General features: G+C 33.1%; 3 protein-coding genes and 2 long non-coding RNA genes across 19 annotated transcripts in view; 2 read left to right on the forward strand and 3 right to left on the reverse strand.

The window, feature by feature from the left end:
• The window catches only part of LOC126916134 (uncharacterized), a 74,311-nt gene extending 65,305 nt beyond the window's left edge, over positions 1-9,006 (reverse strand). For 9 of the 12 annotated variants that reach the window (XM_050721563.1, XM_050721560.1, XM_050721564.1 and 6 more), the window contains exons 1-2: positions 7,190-7,333; positions 1,593-1,981 (exon numbers count right to left, since the gene is read on the reverse strand). In XM_050721563.1, the coding sequence (XP_050577520.1) occupies positions 1,593-1,830 (238 nt within the window). In that variant the 5' untranslated portion in view covers positions 1,831-1,981; positions 7,190-7,333. Of the gene's footprint in view, positions 1-1,592; positions 1,982-4,004; positions 4,674-7,189; positions 7,334-8,874 lie in introns of those variants that run through there. The other 3 variants (XM_050721559.1, XM_050721558.1, XM_050721557.1) reach the window with 3 other exon arrangements.
• On the forward strand, positions 2,466-5,085 carry LOC126916183 (uncharacterized). The gene is made up of 2 exons (XR_007710477.1): positions 2,466-2,956; positions 3,448-5,085. It is a non-coding gene; the product is annotated as an uncharacterized LOC126916183 (long non-coding RNA).
• Positions 7,614-18,548, forward strand: LOC126916172 (uncharacterized). 3 transcript variants are annotated; one of them, XR_007710466.1, is made up of 6 exons: positions 7,614-8,037; positions 8,888-9,240; positions 9,307-9,486; positions 16,217-16,503; positions 16,719-16,921; positions 18,457-18,548. It is a non-coding gene; the product is annotated as an uncharacterized LOC126916172 (long non-coding RNA). The 3 variants fall into 3 exon arrangements; XR_007710465.1 differs by lacking the exons at positions 16,217-16,503; positions 16,719-16,921; positions 18,457-18,548 and adding an exon at positions 10,326-10,656 and having other exon boundaries at positions 9,307-10,257; XR_007710464.1 differs by lacking the exons at positions 16,217-16,503; positions 16,719-16,921; positions 18,457-18,548 and having other exon boundaries at positions 9,307-10,656.
• Positions 13,363-16,221, reverse strand: LOC126916160 (glutamic acid-rich protein-like). 2 transcript variants are annotated; one of them, XR_007710445.1, is made up of 5 exons: positions 15,654-16,221; positions 15,402-15,443; positions 15,122-15,330; positions 14,192-14,793; positions 13,363-13,989 (listed from the first exon to the last, which is right to left on the reverse strand). XR_007710445.1 is itself a non-coding variant. In XM_050721652.1 (5 exons), exons 1-5 carry the CDS (start codon positions 15,686-15,688, stop codon positions 13,480-13,482), a joined length of 741 nt encoding a protein of 246 aa, XP_050577609.1. In that variant the 5' UTR covers positions 15,689-16,221; the 3' UTR covers positions 13,444-13,479. The 2 variants fall into 2 exon arrangements, 1 of the variants encoding a protein (XP_050577609.1); XM_050721652.1 differs by having other exon boundaries at positions 13,444-13,571; positions 14,431-14,793.
• LOC126916163 (E3 SUMO-protein ligase NSE2-like) lies at positions 17,081-18,659 on the reverse strand. The gene is made up of 5 exons (XM_050721659.1): positions 18,515-18,659; positions 18,072-18,250; positions 17,907-17,997; positions 17,664-17,844; positions 17,081-17,593 (listed from the first exon to the last, which is right to left on the reverse strand). Exons 1-5 carry the CDS (start codon positions 18,591-18,593, stop codon positions 17,494-17,496), a joined length of 630 nt encoding a protein of 209 aa, XP_050577616.1. The 5' UTR covers positions 18,594-18,659; the 3' UTR covers positions 17,081-17,493.
• Between the last annotated feature and the right edge of the window lie 932 nt (positions 18,660-19,591).

Below are 19,591 nucleotides of genomic sequence, written 5' to 3' on the forward strand. Positions count from 1 at the left end.
GTCCTACGGGAACGTGCAATTTGTCTTGCACAAGTGCAAAATGCAGAGGTACGTTGAGCTATACAACACGATGGAAAAGAGAACCACCTGTTGCAGACGCCTGTTGCCGCAGTTCGTTCCGCAGCTGGGCAACGGACGTGAATAATCCGTCGCTTTGCACAAAAATAATCGGTGATCTACCTCCTTTCGCGCGCATTACGTGTCACATCGCGTCGTTCTAATCGCACCGAATATAGAAAGAAACAACGAATGAATGAATATATGGCACTATTGTTGCACACCTTCGAGTAACCTGTGATTACGAATCAAAGAAATAACATGTGCTTTGTGTGGTAATCATTCTTAACGTGCATTCAATGTGGCAATTTTGTTTATATCGATCGTAGTTAATCGACTGGTATGAATCTGTTGATGCTTACAGAGCACCAAATAGACTGTTATATTTTGTAGAACGATGATTACCTCATAATTAATTAGACTTAGACGTATATTTTGAAGAACATAACGATGAAAGACAAAACAAAAATGGTTAACTTTTTCCTAAAGTAGGTGAACAATTTCCCGAATGTAATAAAGAAAGAAAATAGAAGATTTTCTTAGTAAACGTTTTAGTCTAGTGATTATCATGCTTTCAAATCTTTCAAGTGATTGATAATCTTACACAATAATTTATCTTACTCCTAAATTCTACAATTTTGCAGCGCTCTATATGCGTGTATATGTTTGTTATTATTATATATATGTGTTTAATAACACTTTATATATTTTGCAAAGAATCGAGTATTTTTCTTAAGTATGAAAACTGTACGATCGACACCTAGGTAGCTGGTATTTATAGTTTTTCATTGACTCTCACACGTTAGCCCACGGTTATAGAAAGTAGCCTACATTAACTGTAGTCATTAACAGGTGATTTGTATTCAAACTCGCGCTATTTTCTATCCAATGGAAATTGCGGTAATGATACAAATCTCCGTCGATATCTAGAGCGTAGACAAATAGAGGGCTTCTGGAACTCATAATAAATAACGAGGCTTCTTGTTTAATATGATATTTACGATAGATTACAACCAGATCAATGGTATCGACAAGAACGATCTGTTAACTAACAAGGTAAAGGTACCTGTATGTAAAAGATTCTTTTAAATCTACTAATGTTCGTGGCTCGCGTGTTTGAATGGATCAATCGTTTACGATAAAAGATACTATGTTTGGTTCGGAAAGTATTGGTCGTCACTATCACTTTTACTTTATCATAGAACGGAAGGAAAATATTCTCGTTTTGTGGCTCGGAATTTATGCGAACAAGCTAATGTTAAGTTCATGTAAAACAAAAACCGAGAAATCTACATGTAATTAACCATTCACTTTTTTCAAATGCGATCTCTGTAGAAGCAAAGAGAACAAAAATATCGAAAGCACAGTAAAATTTTCAATGCGGAATTTTTAATACCTTAATTTGATTTGTATCTGAGAAAATATTATATTATACATTTTCGTTGACGTAATACTAAACAGATGGTCACAGTTCAAATTCGTATATTGTTTGAAGTTTAAGCTGTGATAGAAAGTGAAATAGCAACAGTACGAACCATTAGTCCGTAGATCCTCATGCGTAGGTTGAAAATGGGAACGATGCTGTAATTGGAAACCATAGGCCGGAAGCCACGGATTCGGTCCGTTCACCAGATCCATATCCAATGCTTCGAACGTGGTCGGTGGCTCTTCGTCGTCCTCGGCCTCGACATCGAGCTTCGTGGACGACGTGAGCGTCGTGGCCGTGGTCATTGTGGTCGTCAACGTTGTCGCATTCAGCTCCTTCGTGCTCATCTCCAACCGGTGGAGACAGAGACGTGTCCAGCTGTGTTCGGTGACTGACAGTCATTAATCGCTTCGCCGAACTGTGAACGTTCTTTCCGCGTTTCCTGGCCGACCCTCATGCTCTGCCCTCGAACCCTTCCCGCTACGAAGTCATCGTTTTCTAGAACAGTGAATACGCACTTCCATTCATACGCTTACATATTTTGACGCTTCTATTAAATAAGAAACTTGGAGAAAAAATGGAAGGAACTTTTTCCAAAAAAAATGAAAACGATACGCAACGTTCGTATCGATGTGTCTATAAGACTTTGTTGTAAATTCCCAAAGTCTTCCCAAACATACCGAATTTTTCTACTAAAGTATAGTTTTATCTACGATTTTCTGAAATTAATGATTATATCATTTCTACTACTTTTCTTCCGAGTTTCTTAAATATCTCTTTGCTATATCTAACGAAGCCAAACACTTAATAAAAGCAAAGATTTAGTAACTGCCATAGAACGATATAAGGACATTACAGAACGACACAAGAAGAAAAGCAATATGTATGCACATATTCTATATTCATATTATACAACAGTTACATATAAATATCTACACGTATTATGCAACTTAACTAGTTCAAATTTGATATGAAAAATGTGCTTATACAAGAAAAACAAAGATTAAGAATATAGCGAAAAAAGGAAGTTCGTGAGAAATTACGTAACGGAAAAGATGCGTGATTTGTTAAGCCTGCGAAGCGGCGTTGCGTGCACAGAATCGAAATGATCACGAAGACTTTGTCAGTAGTTTATGAACCGTAGCGATTCGCGGAACTTTCAATGGCTCTTTCGAATTCTAAACGGCGATTGGGTAGCCGGTAATATTGTAGAAAATGAACAGTACGCTTTATAGGTGAAATTTAATGCCCGTTAGAGGAATCGTTAGGCGGGAGTAAGTAGTAGCTACGTGGCGCGTATAATTTCAGTGACGCAATTTTCTGCTTTGCAGCAAATAACGAAACGGTGCGGAATTATTTATTCTCGTTACTGTGGTTAATAGACCAACAGGTCCAAAGAAACGCGAGATACGAGTGGTACGACCGTTATTTCAAAAAATGGACAGATGATGTACATTTTCTGTGGCATTAATGGTATGTTTAACTTTTAGGTTTGAATTCCATTTCTACGCTTTTACTATTCATAACTGATTATTTTTGTATCGCCTACATAATTTAACTCTTTAATGATTAGTTAATTTATTATTTATATTCACAAGCCCATGTCAGTGTACAATTGTTATGTTTACTTATATAAACGACTTATTTATTCAAATCGTGAAATTACCTATTCAATGTAAATTTGAAAGTAACATGTAATGATTTTATTCATGTAAAATAGAGGATTGCATAATCTTTAGATATCTTAAATTGTTCATTAATGTTTTTTATCTAAAGCAATATGCAACAAACGCATTAAGACGCAAAATTACTTAACGCAATTAAACGCAAAAAAATAAAATTCTTTTCATAAATTAAACTAAATTACAAAACAAACGTTCTAACTGTTTACAACAAGCTGCAAGATCCCGTATACAATTTATTTTAAACAAATACGGAATTTCGATTCGATCGATTCTGCGCAGATCCCTTCAACGATGACCGTGAAACGATTTACTCTCACGCCTCTCACCGCCCACTGAAATCGAGGTTTCACGGTGTTTTAATTAAAAAACAATACTCGCGCGAAAGAAACGCGTGGGTGTAATGATCAACCTCGAAGAATCACGCACTGATATACGAACACCGTAAAGATCTACGAAGGAATCCGTTGGCCGCTCGTAAGTACACGTATGTACACGTACACACGATGCTGCACGAAAGAAACGACGACGGATCTACCTTGTTGCACGTGGTGTAACGTTAAATATTACCGCGGGCCGGGGATTTAAACGACGCGATGCAACGCGACGCGCCGGAATCTCCGCGCGCAGCAGAAGTTACGCATGCGTAATTGGATAAAGATCGAGAGAGGTTGTCGCCCCTCGGCGATTCTCGCTGGCTCTCTCTTCCTGAAACATCGCCAAAAGCACCAGGAAATTTTATTGCGGCTGGACGAGCTGAAAAACGATACGCGTGCTCGTAATTTCATAACGCCCGGACGCTGGAAAAGAAAATCCACTTCCCAAAGAAATCGAAATACCTTGTCACCTTCTGTAATTATCGCTGCGTTTTATTATATCGATCCATGATTGGAATAATCATTTTCCTCCGGTGCAACTCCTTCCGCATTTCGACAACGTATTCATTAAGATTAGTTTATATTGGTTTATACAGTCGGTTCATGTTCAGATACGAGGACAATATTTTTACGTTTTATACAAAATATGGTTATCGTGTGATAATATTTTTAGATTTATCTCTGAAAGATCTACATAATATAACCGATAAACAAAACACTATAATTGACACGAAAGACAGAAGGTTTACTTAGTACAATTATATGAAAATAAAAACACAATAGAACTGATATAAGAAAAGAAAACGTTATACCGTCCATAAAGGGAAAAAAGAAAAATATTAAACGACACTGTAAAGAAATAACGGATAACGAGAAAATGTCTATTCGATATTTTAAAAGATACTGCTTTACTTCGCTTAATGACCAAGTTACGTTGAATGCAATTGTATCAATTACCGCGAGACTCAGCGGAAAATGCACAAACCACAGGTGAAAATGCACGCACGATCCTTGAGCGAACGTTCAATGTTTTATGTCACGATTGAGGATGCCGGAGCGCATAATACCGTGCTTAAACGGTACTCGATCTAGAGTACTGACGCATGGGACGATACCCGATACAAACCACGGGATGGAAAAACATTTTCTAAATTGACGTTCTTTTTGCGTCATTCGACTTATATAATATGGTACGTGCTCTCTAGATCATGCGATCAGTTGCTATAATTCAACGCGGATCGCAGTTCTGTACAAACAAGTGTGTTCCTAGTAGCTCTTTATAGAATTTGTTACAATCAGCTGATGAGTATTTATATGGAAGATAGGGTCAAATGCGAGTGACTGAGTGGTTATTAAATTGTCCAAGATGGACAACAATTGCTACGTTTGAAGAAAGAATGCTCAAGATCCTTTATATTTACAAAAGGACTCTAAGAACTTAGACAGGGTATATATATGCAATCTGCTTCATGTTGTATAACGCATCGTTTCCTAATTATAAGGACTGTAAAAATAAATCTAGGAAAATAATAATGTGAAAAAATGACGCATTTCATAAATCTTTTTTTCATATTTGTAAGATTTTAATATAAATATTGGTCATGAATCGATTAACATATTCATGTTATAATCATAACTTCCTACTAGTAGTCTACAATATATAATATTAATGGTCAGCAATTCATTTTTCTCTACGACAAAAGAAAACTGTTGTTTTTATTTTTTTGTAATAATTTTATTAATAGAGTAGAGCCAGATATCTTCTCTCTTATATTTTGAATAATTTTTTGAAATATATAAAGAAGAACAATAAATTATGCACAATTTTCATTTTACGACAGTAATTCTCAATTATTATCTTACGCACCAGTTTCTCCACATCTCATTTTATGAAACAAAACTATAATTAAATTGAAAATATCTACTTTACATCCGTAAAATATTGCCATATACATGAATGATAAATTACTTTACCCACTACTTTCAACGCGATAAATTTGCTACTCTTGCAACTACTTTTCAATTCTGAACTATGATTCCGTAACGCCGCAACACATTAATGCTTCACTATCTTTCAAAGCAAAAAAAAGAAATCAATATCTATCAGAGCCTATTGCTTCAAAAGTAATGATTTCATGGTTTATTCAAACAATTTTCTGTAACGTTACTAAGAACATTAGTGGTAAATTAATTACTGCATCTAATTTTAGATAATGATTATCGGTCGATTCCCTATCGTAGTCATAGTATGATGATATAATGATATCAATCATTCACGACATAATAATTGTTACACTACACAAATTTTACAGATATAATTACTACTACAAAACGACTGATCATGCATATTTGACGTACATATGAAATTTACTTAAAACATAGCCAACTAACGTCTTAACTTAAACAAATGTTTTAATTCGACTGTCTCAGATTGTGCAGCATTCTCGTGACATTTGTCAGTTGTCCTTGACGGACAACCTCAAAGAAAAAGGATATGAACTGTTTCATTCCACTTGCCACGTCACGTGGAATTCTTTATTTAATAGTTCCGACCAAACATATACTTATTTACTACACGTTATCGCTTAATTTACTACAATGTATGGAAGCGAAAGCATTAAAAGCTGCAGTCAAACGCGCAGCGACAAAAGAACCAAGGGCTAAGAATGATGTATTCGATAAAATCTTTTCGCTAAGTACTTCCGTTAATTGGTTTCGAATCGATTCCTCAATTTTTGAGGAAATATATCGGAACATTTACTTTATGATAGATTATTTGTTTCTTTGATAAGACAACAGAGGGTAAATCAAGCGTTCAATAACCTGGATTTACAATATATGATTTTGCATCAAGTATCGCAACCTTTAACACGTTTCTGTAGCCACTTTCACTTTACATAACATGTTTTATGCTGCAGATGTGTTTAGTAATCCAACAATATTCGCATGATTAACATCTAACAAGAAAAAATTAATCCTTCTGTCCATTGTAGCAATAGAGATGTTTGATTTACGTCATAAATAGATTAGTTATATTACTATACCAAGAGCTGGTTAATTCTATAAAGTAAATGTAACGCAACTTTGCCATACTCTATTGATCCTTAAATTTGAGAAATTATGCAGCTAGCGCTGCTGAGAACGTACGTACGTCACATATTTAAATTAACTAATTTATTTTCGAATCTTATCAATGAAATTGTAACTATAACTATAAATAAAACGTATTTCACGAATCATAACTAGCATATTTTCGAATTGTCGCTACGAGAACACAGATATATCGAAAAAGAAGAAAGAAGTATAATGAACGATAATACGCTGGTTTCTCCTCTATATCGACATCCGACAAAATAAAACGAGTTGCCTCTGTACACACTTGAACCGTGACAGCTGTCAAAAGTGGCGAAGCGTCCACGACGCAACGCAGGCGCGAGAGCGATCATTGAATGGAGGAAGACAGAGAGAAAGAGAATGAAGGTAAAAGAAGATAGAAAGGAAAGAGCAAAGAGAGGTGGACGATCGCGTAAACACGCAAGTCTTACGTTGTTACAAGTGAGACGGAAGTAACGAGTTAAGGATAAGGAAAGAGAGAAAGGTTAGAACCGCATAGTGAATTCCGAGTGCGACGGCGCGGTGGTGGATACCTGTCAGCGCACATTCCACGATCCCACAGCGTGCTTTCGCCTCGTCGTTTACTACCACTGGACTTTTGCCTTCCTAACGGCAAGAGTACGTAGTCACATACACCGCCAGTGTAATCCAGAATGGGATTTAAACGCACACACTCCAACTTGTTCATGAAAAAAACGTATCACTTGTCACAATAGCCGGTGGATCGCGTGTTGCTCGCGGCGCGAACATGGCGCACAATTCGTATGGCGTTCACCACTAAAAAGCACAAGCGATAGAACAACAGGGATTCTCTACGGTGTGAGAGGATCTTGAAGGAACGACGCGAACAATGGAACGTGACTTAAGGCTTAAGGACACTGGAGAGCGCGAGAGCCAACTTTACACCGCGGGGTAAATACTAGAACAAAACTCGCTGCTTTCGCCCGCGGAGCGCGGCCGTGCTGGCCAATCCCCACCCGCGCAACGCCGCCACGTGGTACACAGCTTAACCAATCACAAACTGGTTACGCGGGGCCCCCCGGACGTGTTTGTAAAGCCGGCTTGCTACCGATCAGTTTCTTCTCGTCTTCTCTTGTACCGATTTAACATTTGGACAACATAAAGGAACACGAAAAGTCGCTTTCTTTCTGCCAATATACTCGAACCGATCCTTTTTCTTCCTCTCGCGTAACAATGCTTCACCGCTACATGACCAAGAAAATCGGTACGCATGATTCGGAAGAAGAGATTGCAACAGGACTAAATGGAAAATCGACTAAAATATCTTTTCGCTGAGGAATAAACACACTAAAGAAACTCACTGGTATTATATACAACATGTACGGTGAATAACTTTCCGGCTTCTATTACCATAATGCCGGTATGTAACATTAAAATGACTGGATAAAACGAGAGAACAGTATGTGCATTTATAAAATTTTTTAGTGATAGGACAATTTGTGTTATCCATTTATCTTAAATTGGTACAAAAATACGCTCCAAAATATTACACTTTCGTTGACGTGTCATGTTATTTTGCTTCGAAAAAGGGCCACCTACTTGTCAAAATGTCTCGTTGTTATCACGAAACATATCGTTGTTAACTATGCATACACGACTAGCATTTATTACATAGATCTGCATACACAACTCAATAGACCTGCGACCGACTGAATAGATAACTACAAACATTGCCTTGAATCGTGATCAATAAAATCGACTTAAGCGATATGTTTTGTGATTTGTTTTATGAGGACAATCAGATATCTAAATAACACAGTTAGTCATATCTGTTATACCATTACGTTTCCTATCAAAATAAGACGATCAACATGTATATGAATCAAACTCAGCGGTAAAATGAAATTATTATATACTTTATATTATATATTATGATAACATATGTTGTGATAACACGCGTTATCCAGTGATAAGACATCTTCAGCGTAGAACTAAAAAATTATTTAATAAATCGTCGAAAGAAAATAATTCATATTTTTTTGTAGCGCCTTATCGTCTATATAATTAGCAAACAACTAATATTAGAACATTTTGTTTTTCATATTTTGAGTCAATCTTTTGATCGTATCCACGATAGAGCCAAAGATTCTTTTATTATTTGCAATATAGATATAAACTCTATCAGCTGATCAATCGGTGTAATACATTATATCTGAATACTTACTATCTATATAAAATCATTATAGCAAACAATTACCTTCTTCATCCAGATTATCAGCAACTAAATGAAATACTGTCAGACACACATATGCAATGAAGTAGGACGATAAAAATATGTTGCAAGGCTTGCATAATTCAATATCCGATATAAATATTGTGACCAAATACAACTGCACGATGTTCATCACAAACGATCTGTCATGTTTTACGCAAGACATAGACCATCTTATGACGGAAGACGCAATGCTTCGTTCCACCGAATTTCTAACGGGTAACCTCTTTCGAAAGGAAAGTTCGATCGGTACATCGATCCAGTCATCGAAACGAACGACAGGCGGCTCTGAATTCAACTCGAGAGATCGCAGGATCCATCTCGTGGCCATATGTGTGATGAGAGGAGCAGGTATGTAACGGGCCAGGGGCCACTTATCTGTTGTCCGGTGGAATTTAGTTTCTTTTTTTGAGGCAGGTCACTGACACCGAACAGCAATGGATTGACGCGGCGAGGTCAAGTCCTACGTGCGCTGTCGACAATACTTCACGTTTAAAGGTATCACCAAACATTCCTTGCGGGATATCGCGTTACTTACGCCAGTACGGAACCATAATCAATCGTCCGAACCCAGTCTCTGACTATACAACGAAAGATGTAAGTCCTAAATCGTTGCGGAAGGTGCAAATGGTGTATCATAGCTTATGGTGGTAAACAACATAGCTGTAATACGTCTATTTTGGAAGGAAAGAAAAGTGTTTCGAACGTTGTTCTTCTTTAATTTATGCCGAAACGTATAGTTTGTGGTCTGTCATATTTGAATTAATAATTGCGTAGAATTGACAACTGATCAAAGCCTACGTTCGATGCGCGCGCATCATTACCTACTTAGGAAGTGCTTGGAAAAATATACTTACAAAACTAGTTTTTCTAGTTAACATTAATTTTTCAATTTATGAATAACAGGTTTATATTACACGTTGCTGTCATTCATTAAATCAGCTCTCATATGATATCGTAGTTGCTCATGTCTGAAGTGTCACATACATATTCAGATATTTCCTACACTCATCTTTTGATCAGTATAATATTTTTATTATACTCATCAGATGTGTTCTTTTATTTACATAATTTAGTTTTTCTATCTCGCTTTTTCTATTTGATTCAAGAGCAAAAATTTCCAAATCCTATTTCTATTATTTCTAATTATTCAAAATAATAATTCTAAGGATTTTTAAAATCGAAGATGCTGATGATTTTATAAAGTGATTTCTTATGAATTATGTATGATATATATTTAGTGAAAAATTCATAATAATACGTAAGATACATATTCCATAAAATTATCAAAGAATGATGATATGATATACAATGAAATAACGCTGAATAGTAAATAGATAATTACACTCATCTACAAACATTAACCAGGTTAGTATTGTAAAATGGAGTACGAGTTACGTACGTATACATAATACACAATGTAGTGATTTTTACAGCAACTGCTTCTCAGAGTCTTACAGAGTCAGAGTGGGAAATGTACAAATGAATTCCTAGCATGAGAACGAAAATAACGGCACTTACTATTAAGATAGAGGTTAGCAATTAATTATCGAAGCACCTTGAAGAAGGCTTATTTAATCTTTTTTCTCTTCTTCAATATTACGGAATAATTTCGATATGTATGATAAATATTTTTATATCGTAAGATATGCGAGCCCGGTATGTTGCGTTTCTACTTCTATTTTAATGATATTTTTCCGACTTCATACTAAAATGTAGAAACATTATTAAATAACTAATTAAATCTTAGATACAGTAGAAAGTAAATTAATGGCTTCATTTTATCCCGATTAGATAGACATCAAATGTTACCTGAATATCAAATACTACATACAAGAATTGATTAATAGAATAATAGCAAACACCATAAAATAATAGAATAATACCTAAATAGTAGAATAATACTATCATTCATACAGATTTTGTTAAAGCAAAAATAAAACAGTTTACAACAACTTGCTCGATTAGGTAATATTTTATCCATGTAACTATAATTCGTAGAAAATATGTATTTTCTCGCAAGTTTGTAAACTATTTATGCAAATTTTCAAATACCTATATTACTACTAGATACTATACTATTATATTGTTACTTAATACTAGATTTTAGTAACTTCTACTTTTCAAACTTGACCATTGTGAAAAGGCTCGTCAAAAAAACAGAATAACATCTCGAAATTTCGCTTTTCAAGTGATGTGGTATTATTCTGTAATTCTATTGCTAACTGATTGAGTTCTTTTTCCTAAAAGTAACACTCTTAGTATCATTAACTTTGCCAGCACTTTCTGATGAAATGATGAGCTTCTCCGAACAAATTTTTTCTTCAAAGCAATGTCCGACTCCGAAGAACCAATATGATCTTTTCTTTGATTATTAATCTATTTGAAAATTGTGTCACATCCAAATGATTATTATCCCGAACAATTGTTACTTTGCATTACAAATCGATTTATCTATAATAGACATTTAGAAATGGTGAAATATTCTTATTACATATGTTGTATGTATATGCTTCATTTGCTCGGCAAACGGTTGACGACCGCATGAATTGTTCTAATTAAGTTGATCAGATCCAATTAAAGACTCTTTATGTCCCTTCGCAGCTAATTCCTCCCTTCTTCGATTAAAAGGAGACAGATGTACTTGTATCAATTAATTATTTTTTCAGTTATGAATGACTTTTTGATAAGAGAATCTAGAAATACTTACACTTACACAAATGTTTCATTGTTGAGTTCCCTAAATTTTATCAAAAAATTTTTCGTTAAATTATCAATAACATACAATAAATGGTAAAGGCAACGATTATATAAAAATCTGAGGTAACAGTAAACGTTTTCGCTAAATATGTACGACAGGCTGACTAAAATCTCCCACATATATTTCAACGCGAAACAAATACAATCCTTTCATTTATCACTTCCTGAAATCTGATTTCAGTTTTACCTTGGTTCTAAATTTCTGCAAAATTAATACTAAGTTTCAGCGTGTGTACACAAGTTATAAATACCTCAAATAACATTCTTGATTGAACATTTCGCTGAAGCTGAAAGATTTCATACTCGAAATTTAAATACGGATGAGAAACCATTATACAGAAATTAATTGTGCTTTCACTGTGCTGTACACAATCTGTTCTTCTCTTATTACTGTATTAGCTACCCGTGCGTGACTTTACCCGCATAGTATTTATTTTAATGACAATTTATGTTTATTATTCTCTGTTTGAACACCCTTTAAGAGTTGAATTTCGAAAAACGATCGGAAACGCATTTGTTTATTTGTAATGAGGAGTTTGTTTGCCGATTTTTACATTTCCAATTTTAATAACTCATTGGATAAGGAGTTAACATTTTATCCTGTTTTTACTCCTTTAAGGTCCATATTTCCAAAATCCTTTTTTACTTTACATCTACGTCACAGAAGAAGTACATATACCGTTCAAATTTCACGTTTCTGAACAAAAATAAATAATCTGGAGGCAAGAATTAAACTACGTATGAAAATAAGTTAAAAATATAGAGTAAAATTTGTTCACAAGATGTGTTTTCGACAAAAATAAACTTGAAAATGTATCATGCGCGTGTATCAAACCAGTTTTTAACTAAACATATTCAACATTTATGGGCTTGAAAAGCCCAAAAATAGCCGAAGCCATAAACGAAAATATTTTATTTTACATTCTTGTCTTATTTTCTCATGTATATTAATCTCTTGCATATTTTTGATTTATTTTTTGATGTAAGACCACCTTGTAGCCAATTGTATTAAACTACCGGTTACGTACCACCCTGTATAGATTGCGGATTTTTATGCAACCTCATATTTTTATGGATACAAATACAAATACAAATGAAACAAATGGACAAAACAAATGGAACTGAAAACGAGATTTGTTCCGTCCACTAAATATTACAGAGAGCACATTATTGCAGATATTTTTGCACATTATGTATCTACATTTTATACATTTTTACACTTTTAAATTTCCCCTAAATGCATAAACACTTGCAGTTTATTTATCAGATATAGTAAAAATGTATCGAATACTAATTATAATGAAAAAACTTAAATACCTAAAGATTTACGACAGACATGAAAGATTGGGAGAAAACTCATTGTGAGATAGTTAAGGATTCACTTTCTCGGGTAATTTAAATTCATAGTGAAAGTAGCTATCAAAACGCAGCACTAAATACATGTAGGAACTTTGCAGCGAATAAATATTGTAATTAACTAGTTCTTTGATTTGCTCGAAGAGATACAATACAAGAAAGTCATATACTTACGTACGCTATCTGAAATTAGAAGAAAATCGAATCATTTGATCTCATCATTACTCATCAGTAAAATAATAACTCACAAATCTGCTAAAGGAATCAGATCTACGGTAGGAGTACAAATGTATATACACTAAATACATATACATAAGGATTATAAATACATCACTCTTTGAAATTTTGTACTTATAGTTTTATTAAATTCATTTAATTATATATATTCCTTGTCGCAGAACGACTTCTACTTTGGATTAATTACTTCTCTCCGAAATAAGAATAGTCATCTTCTATCTTTATTCTGCTGGCCCGCTAACATTCAAAAAACCAGAATAAAATGGGCAATGCTATCAATTCCAAGGCGAGTCCAATTCTTAAACCGGATGATGTATTTTCCCTGGATTCTAGAAAAAAATAATAAATTATTATAAACAAGGAAAAAATACTTAATATTATTGATTTCATGCATTTTTGATCGAAACATACAACAAATATATATGCTTATAAAAATTTGTAATTATTTGAATAATGGTAAATTGATAAAAGATATTTTTTATAGTAGGAAATTATTAAAAACGAGAATATTTCTTTTATAAAAGAGATACTGACATGATCTTTTATAATTGTACAAAAACGTTGGCGGCATTATATTAAAGACATTGATAATATGAAAACAATTTTTCTTATATCGTTTTCAGAACTAAGAAAATAGAAAATTCATAAAGACTATTATATAAATAAATTTATAAACACATTTATAACCTTTTTTTTTCTAAACTCCGTGGTTTCAAAAAGCCATACTATAAAAGTATGCTGGAATTGCTGAAAATTCAAATCACAAACATTATCGTAATACAAAGGGTTAAATCCTGACTAATTATCTTATATATATATATATATATAGAGAAAATTTTTCTTCTGGTATGGCTTAATCTAACAACATCTTCTCTAGAAGTTAAAAGACACATAACAACAAAGGTAAGAATTTCTGAATATTATTCTTCTCCGACCGATTTTTTCTCACCATAATCATAATATTGCAGTGGTTCCGTGGATTCATCCTCACAGTCCTCCGTAACGGATCTGATCTTCATAGAACCCTTCCTCTCGGGTTCGTTGACCTCTTGCTTACCCTCGAACGCAATCGCCGCAGAATCAAACCTTGCCTCTCGAATATGCTTTCTAGGTCTCCGGCGACCCTTCGCGGAGCCTTTGAGCCCAATCTACAAAAACCCAGGAAAAGATTTATGCCCAAGTACTAACCGTAATCGTAATAACGCGCTGCCTCCGACTCGTTCACCATCTCGTCTCTGTTCTCCTCGTCCTCCTCGTCTTCGTCATTCTCGTCGTCCTTTTCATCGTCGACACCACTCTTGTTATCGATCCCTTCTTCGTCATCGTCGTCGTTGTCGCTGTCATTGTCATCGTCGTCTTCGTCTTGGTTGGCATAGTCGGCATCATCGCCTAATCGACTTCTCAGAACGGAACGATTTCCACGGTTGCGTTTAAAGTTTTTATTTGCCAGTCTATTTTCGCGTAACACGTACTCATCCTCATGATCAACAGCATAGGCATATAAGAGATTACGCTGTATCGCACGCGCTGATTCCGAGGGACACAATGTGTCTAGAAAATGAAATACCGAGATATACCGGTAATTTATGGTAGATCGTTGTAAAACAAACAAAATTAGTAAAATGAAAATAAAATTGTGATACATGAATCTTAATAAATATTAAAAATTAATCTATATAAAGATAAATGTCCTTAAATAAATTTATAGAAAATAGAGATGTTATATTGCAAGAACATAATATATGGATGTACATCATATTAAAGCTATTGAAGGCATAAAATTTATTATTTGTTAGTAAATATTAACCATTTATTAGTTTATAATCGGTAATTTTCAATTTTAGTATTATTGGTACTACATATACTATAATATTAGTACCTTCGAATCTTTCACGAGCATCATTCTCATAAGATTCGTCGAAGTTGATGTTATTGCCAGGATCGAGTTCTCCTTCGAAAGTGAATGTTCCAGTGTTGCTTAAGATACACCCTTCGGTAGAAATGCAAGGTTCTGTGAACCTGGCCGCTCTCATAATTCCATTGACGATGTTTACCTCGCAGTAACATTTAACGAAGCTATCTGGACAGCTAGAAAAGTTCACACCTTTCATCATGATCGAGAAATTCAAGAGAACTTCCTCAAAAAGGCGTTGGCTCACCAAAACGATCCTGGACCGATGCAGTCTATGGCTGGTTTTCCTCTAAGAAATATAACGATATACACCATCGTGTATTGGCAGAAATGATAAACTTCAATTTACAAAAATTTAGAGTACTTTCTATATGAATATGAGTATCTACTACACGTTGTGTGATATGTTATCAGATTTAATGGGAGAGATTAATACGTTATTTAAACTTATTTGTAATTGTCATTTATTATACATGTGTTAACTTCAATTTTTATTTACGTTGTCTGATCTTGACATGATGCAATGGCTACCATAAATCCTTTACCACAAGTATTATTACATTTTGGAGAGGACCATCCCGTCCATAAGGAGTTAATTTCCGATGGAATGGAAGTTGAAGGCCCAATTTCTTCGCAGAACTTAAAGTTTCAAATTTAGGAAACTATAATTAAATTATAGCCAATAGAAAAAAAGAAAAAGATATTGTATTCTTAACCTTTTTTTTTTTAAGTATTTCAAACATTCAATTATTACTGTAATTTACTATTATTAGTGTAATAGTTTTTACATTACTTAAAATAAAATAACAGTACTGGTTGTCTCTGATGACAGTTCGAGGCACATTGAGGGGTGTGTATTCCTTCGATTGTGGTCGCGGTGCATTGTGCAATGCCACAAACCCCACGTGGTGAACACAAACTTTCTGGTAGAGGATTCAAAAAACACGTTGCAAATCCTAAACATTACTCTTATAATAAATATTTAAATCTTGGACAATTTTTATTTTATGTATTGCGTTATACATTTTCTCACAAAATTTTTGTTTGCAATTTTTTCATTAGTAAAAGAATATTGTAACCTGTGGTCTTATACAATTCTTGGCCGGCTAGAGAAATGGAACAGTTACAGCTTGAAATATTTTCGACGAGCAAAGTGATATCGCATAATCGCCTGTGAACTCTTGCACTTGTGTTTGAATATGGAGTAGCTTCGTTAAAAGAGCAGTCCGCTTTCCTCTGTCTTGTCAGTTCGGGTGAGCACAAATCCCAAGTGTGAAGAGTCAAACAAGGGCAAATCCCGAGGAAAAATTCACCGACCCCAGAACTATCGAGAACTTTTGATTCGGAAGGTATGCTACGTAATTCGACGAACAACTAAATATTAAATAGAACTGTATTGCATGAAAGTTTAAGCTTTGTTAAAATATTTTCTTCAAAGTTCGAAACTATTGCACAATTATAAAAATAGTTCCTTTTCTTTGTTTCTATTATGCAAAAGTACATTTTGTATTGAAATTGTTTACAAGAAAGAAAGTATTTTGTATGAAATATTTTTTGCTTACAGCACAAAATCCTTCTCCGATTTCTACGAAAGCACATTGTTGCAGATGCAATTGCCGTACCCAACGTGTTATATCGTAATTCGGCGATTCGTTTAAATCTTTGCCTATTAATAAAAATGGATCCCAACTATTGCTGTCCACATTGAGACCATCAACGATACGACGAGCTTTCCCACGAGAAAGAATTAATACTGTTGATAAGAACGTAAGTATAAACATAGCCTAAACGTTAACATCATAGATCGATAATGATAAAAGTTGCGGGACAAACAAATATGTAATTACTTGAAGTTGTTTCGTTTTCAATAATTTATTGGCACTATGTATGCTATACATTGTTCTCTAAAAATATGAAAGACATAGAAATTTTATGAGAAATTTATTTTATAATCTTTTATATAAAAATATTTTTCTTTTCATAATAATTTTAATAAACATAAATTATACATTCAATTTATTTGATAAAAAATACGCTATATCTATACCACTCTAAAAGATACATTTTTAAATTGCTATTTGTTACCTAAAATAAGTTCTCATAACAATGATTTGGCCCTGAGCCAATATTCTTACAAAGTTTTTAATCACAAAAATATGTTTGCAATGCGAAATATGCCACATTAAATCACGTATTGTATTCAGATACATGAAACATCATGTGCAGTTTTTATTTTTGTTTTAATGATGTGTAAACATTAAATCTTAGATCATATTTATCATGTTGCAAAATATTGTATCATTTAAATATTTAGTTTGTAATACATTTATCACAAAACCTTATTCTGGATGTTTCTCTAGATATGTTTTCGTTACAATGTCTGGACGAAGTTGCGAAAGTTGTACAAATTCTGTACTTTTGCAACCTATAACGGGACATCTATAAATGCAATGCATAGTTAAAACTATTTATGTGTGACAAAAATGAATTTTATTAGTAGAATATTTACCTTGTCTTCTTATTAATTTTCAATAACTGCATAATACTTTCTTGATCATAAGTATGACCACATATAGTATTCTTCACAGGATCCACAATTCTCTTCTTAGAGATTGGGTCAATTACATTAACATAGCCCCCTTTTAACTGTATTTCTGCATCTGTATCATTTTCTTTTTGTGCTACTCCATCTGTAATTCAACATGTTGTCATTGATATAAAGTATTTATTATATATACAAATTTAAATGTACCTAGCAGTGCTTCTACATGTTTATTAAATTCTATAAGTTTATCATCTTTCGATGTATTATTATCAGTCTCAGAGAGAATTAGTCTATATTCCTAAAATGTAAAAAATATATTATTTTCTTAATATCATTAAATATGTTTTATAATTATTTATATTTTGTAATTACATTCAAGCGGTTTCCATTATTACTCTGCTCCGTATGATAGTCATCATTATCATCATCATTATTTAAATTTAATAATTGATTCTTCCTTTCCTTGAATAACCTTAACTTTTTATCTTGAACACTATTGTTGTTTACTATACATTTTAGTTCTTTTAACTTCTCGTCCATTTCATTACCTTCTGTAAATATAAAAATATAACCAAATTAAATATGGTTATAGAGTATTAAATTTACCTTCTTTAAGTATAAAATGATGAAAAGACTAAATTCTTTTATATCATATATTATTACAATAATTTGATCAATCAAGAATAATGACAAGATATTCCAAATCTTTTGTAACCATTACAATTTATAACTACTTAATATTTTTTTAATGTTTGAGGTAATGGGCGATTATAAATATGTGTTATGAATTGGATTACTTAACCTTATACACTTACCATAATAAACAATAATATTAGCAGCAGTTTTTGTGTAAGCATCATATAATTCTTCAATTATTTGTTGAGATTGCGTCATTCTTAATAATATTTCTCCAATATCTTTCTAATTGTATTTCTTATATTTCAGAAAATTTTTATATTATATTTTATATTATACTTATATTATACAAATATTTTCACGGTGAGTATTATTTATTCTTGCACATAACTATGATTACAGATAAAATCATATCATAAATTGAAATCACAAAAATCTAGACCTTCAAACTACCGAGTTTGTTTACAATTCTATCTTAATATCTTTAAGTAAATATAAAAAATATAGTTAGGTAAATTTATCACGAGATATAGCTTTTAGCAGCTTTAAATGCCTTTCACTTCAAATGCTGTATGTTCTTCGTATCTCGTTTGTGTTTCAAACACGGTTTCAAATAAAATTTTAAATTACCTTGATTTATTTTGAAAGAAATTATCAATTATTTGCTTACATAGTTTACCGAATGTACATATTATACATGTGCAATAGTAAAAACTTACACTATATATAGTGTATAGTATATATATAGTATATAGTTTGTGATTTATGATTTATATCTTTATCTTGATTTATATTTGTATCAGATTTAAAGATGAGGATTATAACTTTCTTGTATAAAATATTAAATATCTAAAACACAACATTTTTAATCTTTGGACCGTAAATTTTTTTACCCTCAAACTATAAACGTGTGTTTTTTTATGTTCGATGCAATTTTCAGTAATACTTGTATACCAGATAACACTTGTTTAAAAAATCCCCAAAAATTGGTATAACATCTTTAAATGTTCTAAATTAAGGTTATCATAGAATTTTTGCCAAATAATTTTTTTTAGATGAAAGAAAAAAGGTTTTCTATTTATTACCTTGCGATAAATTCTTAATCCTGGCAAAATTACCCGAACATACAATTCCCACCTATGCAGTTTAAGGGTTAAGGTTGTATTAAATTATCATTTCTTCAGTAGCATATTAATGGACTAATTTTATTTGATAATAATATTGTACGTTCATACAACTGATTAAAATATATTACC

This window comes from Bombus affinis, chromosome 5 (genome assembly GCF_024516045.1).
Source record: "Bombus affinis isolate iyBomAffi1 chromosome 5, iyBomAffi1.2, whole genome shotgun sequence".
In the NCBI taxonomy this organism is placed as follows: domain Eukaryota; kingdom Metazoa; phylum Arthropoda; class Insecta; order Hymenoptera; family Apidae; genus Bombus; species Bombus affinis.